This window comes from Mobula hypostoma, chromosome 12 (assembly GCF_963921235.1).
Source record: "Mobula hypostoma chromosome 12, sMobHyp1.1, whole genome shotgun sequence".
Classification (NCBI taxonomy): Eukaryota; Metazoa; Chordata; class Chondrichthyes; order Myliobatiformes; family Myliobatidae; genus Mobula; species Mobula hypostoma.
The window spans coordinates 82,303,580-82,323,019 of record NC_086108.1 but is presented as its reverse complement, the minus strand read 5'-3'; the positions used below and the strand labels follow the sequence as shown (position 1 = coordinate 82,323,019).

Sequence of the window (19,440 nt, the reverse complement as noted above, 5' to 3'; positions counted from 1 at the left end):
GTGCCCTCTTGTCTTAGACTCTCCCACCATAGGAAACATCTTTTCCATATCTACTTGGTCTAGGCCTTTCAACATTCGAAAGGTTTCAATGAGGTACCCCCTCATCCTTCTGAATTCCAGCAAGTACAGACCCAGAGCCATCAAACATTCCTCATATGATAACCCTTTCATTCCTGGAATCATCCTCGTGAACATCCTCTGGATCATCTCCAATGCCAGCACATCTTTCCTAAGATGAGGGGCCCAAAACTGCTCACAATACTCAAGGTGAGACCTCACCAGTGCCTCATAAAGCCTCAGCATCACCTCCTTGCTCTTGTATTCTGGACCTCTGGAAGTGAATGCTAACATGGCATTTGCCTTCCTCACCACTGACTCAACCTGCAAGTTAACCTTCAGGGTGTTCTGCACAAGGACTCCCAAGTCCCTCTGCATCTCAGATTCCTGGATTTTCTCCCCATTTAGAAAATAGTCCACACACTTACTCTACTACCAAAGTGCATGACCATGCATTTTCCAACAATCTATTTCATTTGCCACTTTCTTGCCCATTCTCCTAATCTGTCTAAGCCCTTCTGCATCTTACCTGCTTCCTCAACACTACCTGCCCCTCCACCAATCTTCATATTGTCTGCAAACTTGGCAACAAAGCCATCTATTCCATCATCTAAATCATTTATATACAGCATAAAAAGAAGTGGTCCCAACACCGACCCCTGCGGAACACCACTAGTCACTGACAGCCAACCAGAAAAGGATCCTTTTATTCCCACTCGCTGCCTCCTACCAATCAGCCAAAGCTCTAACCATGTTAGTAACTTTCCTGTAATTCCATGGGATCTTAACTTGGTAAGCAGCCTCATGTGTGGCACCTTGTCAAAGGCTGTCTGAAAGTCCAAATATACAACATCCACTGCATCCCCTTTATCTATCCTACTTGTAATCTCCTCAAAGAATTCCAACAGGTTCATCAGGCAGGATTTTCCCTAAAGGAAACCATGCTGACTTTGTACTATATTGTCCTGTGTCACCAAGTACTCCATCACCTCATCCTTAACAATTGACTCTAACATCTTCCCAACCACTGAGGTCAGACTAACTGGTCTATAATTTCCTTTCTGCTGCCTTCCTCCTTTCTTAAAGAGAGGAGTAACATTTGCAATTTTCCAATCCTCTGGCACCATGCCGGAGTCCAAAGATTTTTGAAAGGTCATTTCTAATGCTACCACAATCTCTAACACTACCTCTTTCAGAACCCCAGGGTACAGTTCCTTTGGTCCAGGTGACTTATGTACCTTTAGGTCCTTCAGCTTTTTGAGCACCTTCTCTCTTGAAACAGTAACTGCACCCAGTTCTCTTCCTTCACATACTACAACATCAGGCATTCTGCTAGTGTTTTCCACAATGAAGACTGAAGTGAAATACTCATTTGGTTTATCAGCCATCTCCTTGTCCCCTGTTATTATTTCTCCTGCCTCATTTCCCAGCAGACCTATATCCACTCTCATTTTTCTTTTATTTTTAACATACTTGAAAAAACTTTTATTATCCATTTTGATATTATTTGTGAGTTTGCTCTCATATTTCAGTTTTTCCCTCTTAATGACTTTTTAAGTTGCTCTCTATAGGTTTTTTAAAAAAACTTCCCAATCCTCTATCTTCCCAGTCATTTTTGCTTCGTTGTATGCCCTTTCTTTTGCTTTTATAATAGCTTTGACTTCCCTTGTCAGCCACAGTTGTACTATTTTACCATTTGTGTATTTCTTCATTTTTGGAATACACATGCCCTCATCTTCCTCATTTTCCCCAGAAACATTTGCCATTTTAACCCGTGGCCCACCTCCCAGCCACTGTTGGAAGGTCTGTATATAACTGCCCTCAATGTCCTTTTACCCTTGCAGTTTCTTAACTCAACCCATAAGGATTCAACATCTTCCGATCCCATGTCACATCGTTCTACTGATTTGATGCCATTCTTTACCAGTAGAGCCACACCACCCCCCTCTGCCTACCTTCTCATCCCTCTGATATAAGGTGTAACCTTGGATATTCAGCTCCCAACTACAACCTTCCTTCAGCCACAATTCAGTGATGGCCACATCATACCTAGCAATCTGTAATATTGCAACAAGATCTTTCACCTTATTTCTTATACTACGCGCATTTAGATACAACATCTTGAGTGCCGTATTTGCTATCCTTTCTGATTCTGCACCCTTAGTGATTTGATACTCAGCCTATTGGCTGCAACTAAATCCTATCACCTGCCTGCCCTTCCTGACAATTTGATTGCATGCTATCTTTACTTTTTTCCATCCTATCCTGGGTTCCTTCACTCTGGTTCCCATCCCCCTGCCAAGTTAGTTTAAACCCTCCTCAACAGCTGTAACAAACCTGCCCACAAGAATATTGGTCCCCCTCGGGTTCAGGTGCAATCCATCACTTTTGAACAGGTCATACCTCCCCCAGAAGAGATCCCAGTTATCCAAGAACTTGAAGCCCTGCCCCGTGCACCAGCTTCTCAGCCACACATTATCGGCCAGATCATCCTGTTTCTACCCTCACTGGCGCTGGCAGCAATCCAGAAATTACTACCCAGGAGGTCTTGCTTCTCAGCTTTCTACCTAGCTCCCTAAATTCTCTTTTCAGGACCTCATTGCTTTTCCTTCCTATGTCATTGGTACCAAGACATACCAAGACATCTGGCTGCTTCCCCTCCCTCTCCAAAATGTTGTGGACACGATCTGAGACATCCCTGACCCTGGCACCTGGGAGGCAACATGCCATCCGAGTGTCCTATTCACATCCACAGAATCTCCTGTCCGTTCCCCTCACTATCGAGTCCCCTATCACTACCACTCCCTTCTTCCCTCTCTTTCCCTTCTGCACCACGGACCCATGCTCAATGCCTTTAACCCCATCACCATGGCATTGTCCCGGGAGGTCATCCCCACAAAAGTACCCAAAGCGGTATACTTGTTTTTGAGGGGAATGGCCACAGGCGTGCTCTGCCCTAACTGCCTTATTTCAATTTCTCCTGACAGTCACTCAGCCACTCGCCTCCTGCAACTTCGGGATGACTACTTCCCTGTAACTTTGATCAATCATATCCTCACTCTCCCGTACAAGCCGAAGGTCATCCAGTTGCTGCTCCAGATATCCTAACACGGTCTTCAAGAAGCTGCAGCTGGATGCACTTCTCACAGATGTAGTGCCCAGGGAGACTAGGTTGTGTTGAGCTGCCTTCTTGAACACTGTAGACTTTCTGGTGAAGGTACTTGCACAATGCTACTTGAAGGGACATTCCATAATTTAAATCTAGCTGTGATATCATTCCATGTCAATATAATGTGCCATTTAGTTTGAACTTTGTTATTCTTGTTAATAGAAGTCATGTGGAAGTGCTGTGTGAGTATCACGGGCCTTGAACACTACAACACAGGCACAGGTTCATTGGCCCACTGTGTCTGCACATGGTCTATATCTCTTCTTGTTCATTTATTTGTCCACATGCTTCTCAAATGTTGTTATCATATCTGCTTTTACTCCTTCCTCTGGCACCTAATATTCTTTATACAAGGAAAACATTTTGCCTCACTGTGACAGAGAGCACTTGGTAAACACACTCACAAACGCTGCCTTGTCATTCTGCTGTCATTGTGGTGAGTTTACGCACTTCCAATGCCTTCCCCGGTATACAGTGCCTATAAAAAGTATTTGCCACCCCCCCAAAAAAATTTTCATGTTTTATTGTTTTACAACATTGAATCACAGTGGATTTAATTTGGCTTTTTTGACACTGATCAACAGAAAAAGACTCTTTCATGTCAAAGTGAAGACAGATCTTTACAAAGTTATCTAAATTTAAATTACAAATATAAAGCACAAATAATTGATTGCATAAGTATTCACCCCCTTTAATATGACACACCAAATCATCACTGGTGCAGCCAATTGATTTTGGAAGTCACATAATTAGTTGAATGGAGATCACCCGTGTACCATCAAGGTGTTTCAATTGATTGTGGTAAAAATACACCTGCATCTGGAAGGTCCAACTCCTGGTGAGTCAGTATCCTGGACACTATGAAGACAAGAAAACACTCCAGGCAACTCCACAAAAAGGTTATTGAAATGTACAAGTCAGGAGATGGAAACAATAACATTTCCAAGTCACTGGATATCCCTTGGTGTATGGTTAAGCTCCATCAGGAAATGGAAACTATATGGCACAGTTGTAGATTGGCCTAGAGCAGGCTGTCCTCAAAAACTGAGTGACTGGGTATGAAGGAAACTAATGAGCAAGGCCACCAAGAGACCTATGGCAACTTTTAGGGGAGTTACAAGCTTCTGTGGCTGGGATGGGAGAGACTGCGCATACAACAACTGTTGCTCAGGTGCTTTGCCAGCCGCAGCTTTATGGGAGAGTGGCAAAGAGAAGGACATTGTTGGGGGAAAAAAAAACAACTGGAATCTCTGCTAGAGTTTGCCAGAAGGCATATGGGAGACTCTGAAGTCAGCTGAAAGAAGGCTCTGTGGTCTGATGAAACCAAAATTCAGCTTTTTGGCTATCTGAGTAAACACTATGTTTGGCATAAGGCAAACACTGCACATCATCAAAAACACACCATCTCTACTGTGTGGCGGGTGCTTCATGCTGTAGGGATCCCTCACTGCAGCAGACCGTGGAAGACTTGTAAAAGGAATGTAGCAAAATACAGGCAAATCCTGCAGGAAACCTGCTGCAGTCTGCAAGAGAACTGTGACTTGGGAGAACATTTATTTTCCAGCAAGACAATGACTGCAAGCATAAAACAACAAAGTTAATGTCCTGACCTCAATCCAATTGAGAACTTGTGGCTGGACTTGAAAGGAGCTGTTCACTCACAATCCCCATGCAATCTTGACAGAGCTTGAGTAGTTTTGTAAAGAATGGGGAAAAATTGCAGTGTCCAGATGTCTCTCCATACAGACTCAAGGCTGTAATTGCTACCAAAGGTGCATCTACTAAATACTGACTTGAAGAGAGTGAGTATAATTATGCAATTATTGTTTAATAATTGTAATAAATGTAGACCAACTTGTAGAAATTTGCTTTCACTTTGACATGAAATTTTTTTTTTGTTGCTCAGCATCAAAAGCCAAATTAAATCCACTGTTATTCAATGTTGTACAACAATAAATGTAAACTTCTGGGGGTGGGGGTGAATACTGTTTGTAGGCACTACCTACTGTTTTCCCTCCACATTGCTACATACATTCAGAGTCAGACACCAAAGTTCAGTTTAATTCTAAATCAAGTTAATATGCTTAAGTCGGCTTTATGATACCTTTCTGCCATACACAGAGGAATATTCAAGTTCTTTAGTAATAGGGATGTGTATATGGTGTTTGTATCCTTTTTTTTGAGGTAGATACTTCTGGTTTATATTGTAATTAATTGTAACTACATTGTGGGGTGCATCATATTCTAATTCATGTTAACTTTGTTGGTGATTAAAGGTGCCTGAAAAAGGAGCTCCTCCCCCCTCAGTAAGGGAGGAGTTCATATTGGACAAGAATAAGTATGGAGCTATTATTGTCCTTGCTTGTCAATCGTTTTATAAATATTCAAATTTTTTCTTTTCACTTTTTTTGTAAGATTGATTTTTGACGCAACTAAAACACCGTTGCCCTAAGGTAATAAGTAACACCAGCTATTTTTTCAGTATATTTTGTAAGATGGTACAGAGTGCAATTGCAAATTCATCAGTAGTAGAAATGAAATTTAGGGGGTTGATTGACAGCCAATCAAGTGGACTGCCTAGTCCTCAGTGGTAGTACCTTGATAGTTGTTGGCACTCCATACATCCAGGCAAGTGCAGAGTAATCTACCACATTCCAGACTTGCTCCTTGCAGATGGTATAAAGGCTTTGGAGCCTTGGTATCTACAGGATGCCACCTTCTGGATGTAAAGAGTAGAGGATTTAGCCGTGGTCCTAATATTGAATGTCAAGGACGGGTATTTAGCCTGTCTTATAGCGAAGCAAGCTATTGCCTGTCAGTTTTATGATTATAGTTGTTACCTGCCACTTAACTGTCTGTATCTGAACATTGTCTAGCTCTTGCTTCATGCAGCCATGGATTGCATCATTTGTTGAGATTCAAGATTTACTAGCTTATTGTTATTCTTCAGTACACGTGTAAAGGATAACAATAATTGTTAATCTGGATCTGAATTAGCATAAAAACAATAAATAGCAACATAAAAGGAATCCTATAAAACAATTACAAGTTACTGTTGAGTATCTATATATACATCAAATTAGCCTATATACAGTGTATGTACATAATGTGATGCAGGAGTACCTGAAAATAAGGTGACTGACAGAAAATAATCAGGTGACAAAGAGGAACTCTTCTAGGTACTGTAGCAGCAAATGGGATGGGAGGAAGGTTTTTAATGAAGCAGATGAAGATAGTTGGGCCCAGGATATTACCCTAAGGAACTACTACTGTGATTTTCCAAGGGCTCAGATGATTGAACTCTAGTTATTGCAACTATCTTCCTATGAGCAAGGTACAGGCCCCATGATTGGAGTGTATTTCCTTGGGTGTCCATTGATTTGTGTTTTACCAGGGCACCAAGATACAATAGTCAGGTAGCTGAAGGGCTATTGTACCCATAAGTTATTGTACCCATAACTTACCTGTAGAATTCATGTCTTTGATCCATATTTGGACCAAGGGCTGAATGAAACCAGAAGCCTACCGGTCCAAGAAAGTTAAAACCGGGCTTTGGTGAACAGATTACTGATGATTATGGGCATTGTCAAAAATAGCCTCCATCACTGCTGTGTGACTGATTTTTGACTCCTTCAGCTGCTTCTTTTATATAAAAAAAATAATAATCAGCCATAGGTTATGTAACCCTTCTTTCTAGCCAACCCTGAGAACATCTGTGTAAATCTTCCCCTCCTCCTCCTCCTCTTCAGTGCAAGTTGTATTAATGCAAAATTAACTTTACCCATTTTCACCACTCTTGGAAATTGATCTCTATTATAGTTTTAAATTTTATAGGCCCATAAATGCTGAGTCTGGTTTTCAACATTTGGCAATTAAACACTTCGGGCATTCTGAGACAAAGATTTCATAAATACACATTTATAATGTATTAATAAAATTATTTAATCATATTCTAATTCCTAGATTACTTTTTCAAATGAATTTTCTTTGCATTTTTTCAGATCAAGGCTCTCAGACCAAAACCTCGACTATTTATTCCCCTCCATAGATGCTATTTGACTTGCTGAGTTCCTCCAGCATTGTGTGTGTTACTCTGGATTTCTGGCATTTGCAGAATATTATGTAGCTTTTTTTTTTGCATTAATTTAAGCAAATAATTAGGATATTACACAATCAATGTTTGATACAGCTGATTTTCTTAAAGGATCTGTAACCTGACAGTTACACTACTTATGCTGGAGATGGCATTAAACCAACTGTTCACACTGGGGTGAATGGGCTCCTTCTGAGTTATTAAATTTCTATGTTACAGTTGACGACTTAGTATAATCACAAAACCAGTCCACTGAATCGATTACAGCTTGTATATTGGTTATAAACAATAACTGTTGAGCTTTCATAATAATGTCTCTACAAGGTCAGATTGTTCTTTCATTCCCTGGCACCGTATTATTAGCCTGCAGAACATCAAGCTGATGCAGGCAAAATTCATTCCACTAAGATCTTGTACTCTAATATATTACCTTGCACAATAACAACTTTAGCTGAGCAAGCTGTTTTAACTCTCATATTCCTCAAGTTCAAATCTACAACCAATTAACACTGCAATAGACACATCCATCCATCCATACAATTTGACTTTAATGACAAACTATGCAGTTCTAAATGTAACTTGCACATAAAAGTACAATAAAGAAATCATTGGACAAAGATTATTACTGAAGTTTGATAATATCAAAAAGAATCTCTAAGGTTGTCTTCTCACACCCTAAATTCCAAGAAAAAACTCATTCCATTCAATTGACTAATCTGCTGAACAGATTCAGCAGAAGAATAATTACCTACAATCATGAAATTGTGGAACAACAATAATATGACATTAATTCTGGCATATCAGGTCTCATTTTAACTTGTCAAAAAAGTATTTTCATTTTGTATTTTAGTGAAACATTTATAAGCTCAATCCTCATCTTGCCTACCAGTGCAATAGGGTAATATTCTAATAAATATCTTGATGGTTTAACAAGCTACATTTCCCAAGATTCATGCTAACTACTGATCCCAATGAGTTGTGTTAACACATCATATGCTATTAGCAGGGTGTTTTCTAAGTATTATCTGTCTTTGAGTAAATACATGCCCTAGACATCAACTTAGAATACCCAAAAATAAAGACAAGTTTGAAGAAGAGAAACTGTTTTATAAAAACAAACAACAGTAAATACATTCACATACACATCTGAATAGTCTTATCACCTATTATCCATGTTTTTCCTTTCAAATACATGAATATGGCTTCCTACTCGACCTTCGGGTACATGAGTATGAAAAAATGTCGCCACTTTCACGTAGTTTTTAATCCTTAGGAAGGGTTCAATGTTCTTTGAAGACAAAGAAATAAAAAAAAATCCAATGTTAGAAGATGTATAAAATTGCAGTAATGTAACACCTTTTTCAAATTTACAATGATATTAATTGGTATTTTCCTATAAATACAGAGAAGTTATTTAATGCCTTAATTGGCTTGAATTTGGATAAATCCCCAGGACCGACGCAATTTGTTTCAGGATGTCTCTGGAGGATAAGTAACAGATTATTTGGGCTTTGGTTGAGATATTTAAATCGTCATTAAACACAAATGAGGTATCAGATGACTGGAAGGCAGCAAATGTAGTTCCCTTCTTGTATAAGCTTTCTACAGGAGCACCATCGAGAGTGTCTTGTCTGGCTGCGTCATTGTGTGATACAGAAGCTGCAAGGCACGGGACTGCAAGATCTTACAGAAGATAGGAAAAAGCGCTAAGAGGATCACCGATATCTCCCTTTCCCCCTATTCCTGACATCTACCGGGAGTGTTATAGACGAAGGGCATTGTTGAGGATCCTTGCCACCCATCCAAGAACCTCTTTAACCCACTACCATCAGGAAGGAAGTACATAAGCATAAGGACCTCGACTGCCAGTCTGGATACAGCTTCTTCCCTCAGGCACTGAGACTAATGAAAACTCCTCCAACACTGAGGTCTCGTCACTAGGGCAGTGAGCTGTTTACTGTACTGCTTACCGTTTCCCTGAGCTGCACACTACATGCATTTTGAATTATATTTTATTAACTTATTTTGGGTAATATTTTGGTTTATGTGCTGTGTGATATGTATTGTACACGCACTGTGGTCCAGAAGAACATAGTTTCGTTTCGTTATATATATGTACATTCAGATGACAATAATCTTGAACAAGAGAACATTCTCACTGGTTGCATCACAGCCTCATATGGAGGGTGCAATGCATAGGATTGCAAGAAGCTGCACAGGGTCTCAGGCCCAGCCAGTACCATCAAAACACAACCCTCCTCACCAACGAGTATATCTTAAAGAGGCAGTGCCTCCAGAAGATTAAGGACCATCGCCATTTGGGACATGCCCTCTTCTCAGTACTACCATCTGGGAGGTACAGGAGCCTGAAGACCTACACTTAACAATTCAGAAACATCTGTTTCTCCTTTGCCATTAGACTTCTGAATATTCAATGAATATTCCCTTTTTTTTATTCCCTTTTTCCCTTTTTTTTGCACTATTCGTTTTGTAATTTATAATGGTTTTCTGTCTTTGCACTTGCTGCTGCTGCAGAACAACAGCTTTCATGTCATATAAGACAGTGATAATACACCTGATTCTCACTAAATTGACTTTGCTATAGAAGACAGACAGGGGTGACAAGAGGTTTGCTTTTGCAAATAATGTCTATGACTAGTGGTGCCCCTCACGGCAGGGCTCCTTGCTGCTTGTAATAACATGGATGTCGCTATGGAAGGCAAGATCAATAAGTTGGAAAATGACAAAGATTGGAGGAGTGCAGAACATAGAACGTAGAACAGTATGGCCCTTCAGCCCACAATGTTGTGCTGACCCTTAAACCCTGCCCCCCCCATATCACCCCCCCCACCTTAAATTCCTCCATATACCTGTCTAGTAGTCTCTTAAATTTCACTGGTGTATCTGCCTCCACCACTGACTCAGGCAGTGCATTCCACACACCAACCACCCTCTGAGTTAAAAAACCTTCCTTTAATATCCCCCTTGAACTTCCCACCGCTTACCTTAAAGCCATGTCCTCTTGTATTGAGCAGTGGTGCCCTGGGGAAGAGGCGCTGGCTATCCACTCTATCTATTCCTCTTATTATCTTGTACACCTCTATCATGTCTCCTCTCATCCTCCTCCTCTCCATAGAGTAAAGCCCTAGCTCCCTTAATCTCTGATCATAATGCATACTTTCTAAACCAGGCAGCATCCTGGTAAATCTCCTCTGTACCCTTTCCAATGCTTCCACATCCTTCCTGTAGTGAGGTGACCAGAAATGGACACAATAGTCCAAGTGTGGCCTAACCAGAGTTTTATAGAGCTGCATCATTACATCGCGACTCTTAAACTCTATCCCTCGACTTGTGAAAGCTAACACCCCATAAGCTTTCTTAACTACCCTATCCACCTGTGAGGCAACTTTCACGGATCTGTGGACGTGTACCCAGAGATCCATCTGCTCCTCCACACTACCAAGTATCCTGCCATTTACTTTGTACTCTGCCTTGGAGTTTGTCCTTCCAACGTGTACCACCTCACACTTCTCCAGGTTGAACTCCATCTGCCACTTCTCAGCCCATTTCTGCATGCTATCAATGTCTCTCTGCAATCTTTGACAATCCTCTACACTATCTACAACACCACCAACCTTTGTGTCATCTGCAAACTTGCCAACCCACCCTTCTACCCCAACATCCAGGTCGTTAGTAAAAATCACAAAAAGTAGAGGTCCCAGAACAGATCCTTGTGGGACACCACTAGTCACAATCCTCCAATCTGAATGTACTCCCTCCACCACCACCCTCTGCCTTCTGCAGGCAAGCCAATTCTGAATCCACCTGGCCAAACTTCCCTGGATCCCATGCCTTCTGACTTTCTGAATAAGCCTACCGTGTGGAACCTTGTCAAATGCCTTACTAAAATTCATATAGATCACATCCACTGCACTACCCTCATCTATATGCCTGGTCACCTCCTCAAAGAACTCTATCAGGCTTGGTAGACACGATCTGCCCTTCACAAAGCTATGCTGACTGTCCCTGATCAGACCACGATTCTCAAAATGCCCATAGATCCTATCTCGAAGAATCTTTTCCAACAGCTTTCCCACCACAGATGTAAGGCTCACTGGTCTATAATTACCTGGACTATCCCTACTATCTTTTTTGAACAAGGGGACAACATTCACCTCCCTCCAATCCTCTGGTACCATTCCCGTGGACAACAAGGACATAAAGATCCTAGCCAGAGGCTCAGCAATCTCTTCCCTTGCCTCGTGGAGCAGCCTGGGGAATATTCCGTCAGGCCCCGGGAACTTAACTGTCCTAATGTATTTTAACAACTCCAACAACTCCTCTCCCTTAATATCAACATGCTCCAGAACATCAACCTCACTCATATTGTCCTCACCATCATCAAGTTCCCTCTCATTGGTGAATACCAAAGAGAAGTATTCATTGAGGACCTTGCTCACTTCCACAGCCTCCAGGCACATCTTCCCACCTTTATCTCTAATCGGTCCTACCTTCACTCCTGTCATCCTTTCTTGATTCACATAATTGAAGAATGCCTTGGGATTTTCCTTTACCCTACTCACCAAGGCCTTCTCATGCCCCCCCTTCTTGCTCTTCTCAGCCCCTTCTTAAGCTCCTTTCTTGCTTCCCTATGTTCCTCAATAGACCCACCTCATCCTTGCTTCTTAAACCTCATGTATGCTGCCTTCTTCCACCTGACTAGATTTTCCACCTCACTTGTCACCCATGGTTCCTTCACCCTCCCATTCTTTATCTTCCTCACCGGGACAAATTTATCCCTAACATCCCGCAAGAGATCTCTAAACATCGACCACATATCCATAGTACATTTCCCTGCAAAAACATCATCCCAATTCACACCTGCAAGTTCTAGCCTTGTAGCCTCATAATTTGCCCTTTCCCAATTAAAAATTTTTCTGTTCTCTCTGATTCTATCCTTTTCCATGATAATGTTAAAGGCCAGGGAATGGTGGTCATTGTGCCCCAGATGCTCACCCACTCAGAGGTGAGTGATGGAATGGAAAGTAATTTTAGGCTGCAAAGAGGTATCAATGCATTAGTGAAATGGGCTGAAAACTAGGAGATGGGATTTTATTCAAACAATGAGAGGTGGTGCATTTTTGGAGCACTATTGAGGTTAGGACATACTGTATACAGTAATGGCAAGGTCTTGTGGTTCCTTAAGGTTGTTATAGCAGGGGTGGTAATGGGGACAAGCTCCCACTACCTATTAAATGCTCCCAATGCCATGTGCCTCAAATAGCCTTTGATTACCAAGTCCAGCTCCTGGCCTCCACATGTGGCTCAGCTTTTAAGCCCGGCAGAACCGATCTATTAACAGGAGAAGAAGCAAAGGCAAGTTATTGGCACCTTAAAACCAATCGCCTTGGGCAGATGGGGCTTGTCAGCCATGGTTGGCAACCCATCTAGGAGGAGAAAAACTCTGATCTCAAACCTCCACTGCCTTGCAGCTATATCCACTCATGGGGAAGGCTTCTGGAGTAAACCCCTCCAAGGGAAAAATCTGGATCTTGAGTCCCTAAGGCAGTCCTACATTGATTTCAATGCTGACTGGAAACTCCTGTGACGCTTCTGGTACCAAACTGTATCGGTCTCTACCAATCCTTTGGGTTCATTCATCGAGGGGGAGCCTGCTAAATGGGTACTGCCTGGGCTTGCGTATCTAGACAGCTGGGACGCAATATCCATGGTCAACTCTGACCGACGAAAGCTCTAGACGCAACTGTGGAATATTCAGAAACTTTGAGATCCTTAAGTCCATGATGATAGCTCAGCAGGTAGATAACGTAGATACAGGAGATTCCACAGATGCTGAAAATCTCAAGCAACCCATACAAAATGCTGCAGAAATCAGTAAGTCAGGCAACATCTATGGAGGGGAATAAACAGACTGGGATGTTTCAGGCTGAGACACTACATTGGGACTGGTCCTTATGAAGGACCTCGGTCTGAAACATCAACTGTTTATTCCCCTCCATGGATGCTGCCTGACTTGTTGACTTCCTCCAGCATTTTGTGTGTTTTGCGGGTAGACAAAATGATCAAGACTAATGGGATACTGGCCCTCGTTAGTAAGGACAATCAATAATGTAAAGAGCTTTGATCCAACTTTAGAGGCACTGTGAACCTCAACCACAATTGTGTGTGCAGTTGTGGTTACAAAGGCAAAGAAAATGATGTGACAGTGCTGCAAAGGGTGCAGAGAAGATTCACCAGGATGCTGCCTGGAAAGGAGCAGCTCAGTTATGAGAAGGGATTGGAGATGCTCGTTCTGTTCTGTCTGGAGCAGAAGAGGTTAAGAGGTGACATGATAATGTATAAAGTTATGAGGGGTAAAGACAGTAGACTGCAGGAAACCTTTTACCTATATCAGAGATAGATAAAACTAGAGGACTAGGGTTTAGGGTAAGAGGGGAAAAGATTCGGAGGGGATATGAGGAGAACTTTTTCACCCAGAGAGTAGCAAATACCTGGAACATGCTATCTGAGAGAGTGGTTGAAATTGTGTCACTGACAGCATTTAAGAAGTGTCCAAAGTGTCCAGATGAGCATCTGGACCACGTAGACATGGAGGGCGAGAGACCAAGTATTGGTGATGGGGTTAATACAGGAGGGTGCTCACTGGTCAGTGTCGACAAACTGAATGCTGTATGATTCTATTATCATAGCATAACTCTAATAACAAAGCTGCTTGGCTTTATGGTTTAGTGAAATCTCGAAGTCAAGTCACTTTCATTGTCATTTCAACCATAACTGCTGGTACAGTACACAGTAAAAACAAAATAACGTTCCTCCAGGACCATGATGCTACATGAAACAACACAAAACTACACTAGACTACGTGAAACAACACAAAACTACACTAGACTAAGTGAAACAACACGAAACTACATTAGACTTCAGACCTACACGGGACTCCTCAGTCTGGTCGTGAGAGCCCCAATGCTTCAGTACCTTTTGCCAGATGGCAGGAGGGAGAAGAGTTTGTATAAGGGGTGTGTGGGGTCCTTCACAATGCTGTTAGTTTTACGGATGCAGCGTGTGGTTGTAAATGTCTGTAATAGCGGGAAGAGAGACCCCGATGAAGTGATTACCCTCTTTGAATGCATTGCTTCCATGCTCCCACATTTTAGTTTAAACTACAGGACTAGCTGCATCTCAAATCTTTAATCTCCATTATCGTACTGCCAGAATTGCTTTGCCCTCATTTGGTAACAGTCACAATATCTTCACTTTAAATGAGATGTGAGGGAGGAAAAAGGAAATTCTTAAATTTAAAAACTACTTCTGAAGGATTCTGGGGTCAGGCCTGAGTTTCTCAAATTAATTTCCCATTTCCCATGAAAAGAATCAAGACTCATCTATTCCCAACCCTTATATTTGAAAAAAAGCAAAGAACTCTCTGAACTGACAGGATTCTATACTGACACTTCATTATTATGAAAGCCTACAATACACAAAAAGAAATGCAGTAAAAATCAAGGCAATTCCACCATCTATAAAACTAATCAATTATATAAGGGAACAAAAATAGAACAATTGTATGCATACCTGTTCCAATACATTGTACAAGACTAGATGAGTGGGAAGGGAGGCTTGATTATAAAATCTTGTGTTCAACCACGTAAGGGACTCCTTGAAAAACAAGTCAGCTTCATCAACATAGGAAATATTTCTACTCAGGTCAGGAGGGCATTCCAGAAAGTCCATTTTTATTGGGCAATGAACATAGCTGATGAAACAACAAGAAAGAATATTTAAACTGCATGCAGAAATCCAAAGCATAATTCCTCTTAATGACTTTTCCCAGAGGTGAGAATTGCTTAAAGACCTACTCACTTGGACAAGTACATAGATTAAAGGGATATGAACCAATCACGGGCAAATTGTCCTACTCTATGACTCTACTCCAAGATCTTTACTAAAGCTCTGCAGAACAACCTTGCAATATTTGTCCATTTCTGTGATGTAGTAGAAGTATTTGTTTTTTTTTAAAAAGATCTTCACAAAAGATCCAAACTCATGCTTTTGAGTCACAATAGTCCTTTTTTTTTGATATTATTACTTTAGTTGTATGCAGTTGTATTGGAAGGATGACAGCTTCAGACGTTTCACAGATCCCTTGACTACTGCTTTTTACGTTGCAGCACTTGTAGAAAGTCCATTCCTTTTCTACTACTAATACTAAAATTAAGTAGGACAGAACAAGTCACACAAGCATCATTTTATATCTAGATTTATTTTTTTATTCAAGATGTCACTGTGAACAAACAGAATACTGTCTTTTCTATACACTAACTTTGGTATTGAACATGTGACTAAATAAGAAAATGACTGCATGCATGCCAATTAGTTTAGTGGCAAGGTATTCATTCTATTTCTAATATTGCAATAAAGAATTAAATACATTTTACTTATGTAGTACCTTAGGATATATCAAAGCACTTCATGGCTAATGAAATATTTTGCTTGAAGGTCACAAATGTGATACAGGGCAGTTCAACAGTTAAGCTGCATATGACAAGATCCTACACATGTGTCAATGTCGGTACTTGGACAAATATTAGCCAGAGTACAACAATGTCCATCTTCACATAGCTACTTTAGAGGGTAGACTAGGATTCACTTTAATGACTCCTCTTAAAGATATGCCTCAATGTTGCCCTAAACTTGCAACATTGTTGCTGCACTTAAACTTCTGGAAAAATATTTCAATTCAGAGCCTACCAAATTTGAAGCAAGTTTTCTCAGAATCAGGTTTATTATCACTGGCACGTGTCGTGAAATTTGTTAACTTAGCAGCAGCAGTTCAATGCAATACATAATATAGAAGAAAAAATAAACAATAAATAAATCAATTACAGTGTATGTATATTGAATAGATTTAAAATCATGCAAAAACAGAAATACAGGTTTCCCCTGCCATCTGAAGGTAGAACGTTCCTATGAAACGGTTCGTAAGCCGAAATGTTGTAAAGCGAAGAAGCAATTACCATTTATTTATATGGGAAAATTTTGTGAGCGCTTGCAGACCCAAAAATAACCTACCAAATCATGCCAAATAACACATAAAACCTAAAATAACAGTAACATTTAGCAAAAGCAGGAATGATATGATAAATACACAGCCTATATAAAGTAGAAATACTTCTCTACAACGATTGCCTGCACAGATCTCCGTAGTGAAAATCTCACGCAAGCGCTTTTGGCAGAAAATCTCATGCAAGCGCTGTTGGCATAAACGTGCTCTCCAGTAACCTTTAAACTATGAAGCTGCCGAATCTACCAAATAACACGTAAAAATACACAGCCTATATAAAGTAGAAATAATGTATGTACAGTGTAGTATCACTTACCGGAATTGGGAAAACAGCGCCGAGCACACTGATGATGGTGTGTTAGACTGAGCCGTTGCAGGCTGGGTGGTGCAGTGGCCCCTACCCTCTGGGCAGCCGACCCGATACATTGCCGTGAAGAACGCAGCGGTAGCCGGGAGGCACACAGCACATCGTTAAGAAAAAAGCTGAAGTAAACATGCTAATTAATTAGGTGCTGCCTGGCACGTAAATGTCGGCGCAGATCAGAGGCGATTTCCGATTGCATCGCTTCTGATCTGGGCCGACAATTACGTGCTAGGCAGTACCTAATTAATTAGCATGTTTATTTCAGCTTTTTTCTTAACGATGTGCTGTGTGCCTCCCGGCTACCGCTGCGTTCTTCACGAATCGGTACAGTATCTGTCCGGGGCCCGGGGGTTGGGGTGGTGGGACACGGGGGTGTCATCTCATCGTTGATCAGGGCAGGCAGCTCATCTTCTCCTATGACTGCCCGCCTCGATGTCGAAGGTCGAGGTTCATCGTCGGCTGTGGCTGATGTGGAAGGCTTGCTTGACTGCTGAGCCTCGCGCACTTTTCTATCATACACTTGTTTGTAAGCACTCAAACCATCCTGCAAATATCCCCTAAACCTACGTACCCTTTCAAAATTAAAGTCGTACTTTATCATTGCAGTGAAAATCTCACGCAGTTGCTTCACTTTCTGCATTCGGTTGCATTCGGTTTCAATTGTTATCCTTTCCTCTTCCAATTGCATCAGCTCTTCATCTATCAGTTCTTGGTCATGGGATGCCAAAACCTCTTCAACATCATCTTCGTCAACTTCCACAAGCCAAACTCACTTCGTCCTTGCTTCGTTCACCACGATTGAAACGCTTAATTATGTCTAGTTTAACACTAAGTGTAACACCCTTACTCTTTCAGGCTTTTCCGACACCTTAGAACTCATCTTGCTAATGGCTGTTCAATGCAACGTGTTTAAGCAACGCTGTTCCGAATCCGTGAAAGAGTGGCTGCTCGGGGCATGCGCTGCCTTTCTTTGTAACAATGAAAACACCTTCTGAAAGCGAAAACAGGGTACTAATGTAGGTCTTTCGTAACAGTGAGGTTTCGTAAAGCGAACGTTCGAAAAGCGGGGGACACCTGTAATATATGTTAAAAAAATGAGGTAGTGTTCACAGGTTCAATGTCCATTCAGGAATCGGATGGCAGAGTGAAGAAGCTGTTCCTGAGTCACTGAGTTTGTGCCTTCAGGCTTCTGTACCTCCTACTTGATGGTAACGGTGAATAAAGGGCATATCCTGGGTGCTGGGGGTCCTTAATAATGGATGCTGCCTTTCTGAAACACCACTCTATGAAGATGTCTTGGATACTTTGTAGGCTAGTACCCAAGATGGAGCCATCTAAACTTACAACCCTCTGCAGCTTCTTTTCGGTCCTGTGCAGTAGCCCCCACCCCTCCATACCAGACAGTGATGCAACCTGTCACAATGCTCTCCATGGTATAACTATAGGAGTTTTTGCATTTATTTGTTGACATACCAAATCTCTTCAAACTCCTAATGAGGTATAGTCTCTGTCTTGCCTTCTTTATAACTGCATCGATATGTTGGAACCAGGTTAGACCCTCAGAGATCTTGACATCCAGGAACTTGAAACTGCCCACTCTCTCCACTTCTGATCCCTATGAGGATTGGCATGTGCTCCTTCATCTTACCCTTCCAGAAGACCACAATCAGCTCTTTTGTCTTACTGACGTTGAGTGCCAGGTTGTTGCTGCGGCACCACTCCACTAGTTGGCATATCTCACTCCTGTACACCCTCTCGTCACCACCTGAGATCCTACTAACCGTGGCTGTATCATCAGCAAATTTAATCGATGGTATTTGAGCTATGCCTAGCTACAAAGTTATGGGTATAAAGAGAGTAGAGCATTGGGCTAAACGCACAGCCCTGAGTTGCAACAGTGTTGATCATCAGTGAGGAGGAGATATTATCACCAATCCACAGAAATTGTGGTCTTCCGGTTAGGAAGTTGAGGATACAATTGCAGAGGAACGTACAGAGGCTCAAGTTCTGCAACTTCTCTAACAAGATTGTGGGAATGATGGTATTAAATGCTGAGCAATAGTCGATGAACAGCATCCTGACATAGGTGTTTGTGTTGTCCATGTGGTCTAAAGTTGTGTGAAGAGCTATTGAGATTGCATCTGCCGTTGACCTATTGTTGGGATAGGCAAATTGCAATAACCCTAATAATAATTTTTGCATTTTAAAATTTAGATTCAAATACAAGTTACACACAGTTCTCATGAAATATGAACTATATTTTTCTCCTGTCCATGTATTTTTATACAAACCACACAACTTACAAAAAAATGTAAGAATTATAATTTTTTTTGGTCAGAAGGAGAGAAGAAAGGAAGAATAAAGTTCATCTCATAGTTCTTTAGAAATGATCAAGCACTAACATGATTATAATTAGCAGTGAGCATATTGCCAATATTACAAGTATCATTATAGTAAATTTATCAGTTGAATTATCAGATACTGTTAACTTTAAAACATACCTTTTTAAACCACTACTCATTACCAATTTGCATTTTCAGCACACAAAGTGATGGCTATTTGAAGAAATGTTGTTTTAAGCCATGTCACTCTGAACTTACGATAAATTTAGAAGTTAATTCAATTTTCCATAACTCATTTCATCTATCTGGAAAGAATATATAGAGCCTTTATCA

General features: G+C 41.2%; 1 protein-coding gene across 1 annotated transcript in view; it reads right to left on the bottom strand.

Moving 5' to 3' along the window:
- Nucleotides 1-7,328: 7,328 nt before the first annotated feature.
- pigb (phosphatidylinositol glycan anchor biosynthesis, class B) overlaps nucleotides 7,329-19,440 on the bottom strand; it is a 40,984-nt gene continuing 28,872 nt past the window's right edge. Inside the window, exons 11-12 of the mRNA XM_063064514.1 lie at nucleotides 14,913-15,093; nucleotides 7,329-8,607 (exon numbers count right to left, since the gene is read on the bottom strand). Of these exons, the coding sequence (XP_062920584.1) occupies nucleotides 8,479-8,607; nucleotides 14,913-15,093 (310 nt within the window). The 3' untranslated portion in view covers nucleotides 7,329-8,478. The remainder of the gene's footprint in view (nucleotides 8,608-14,912; nucleotides 15,094-19,440) is intronic.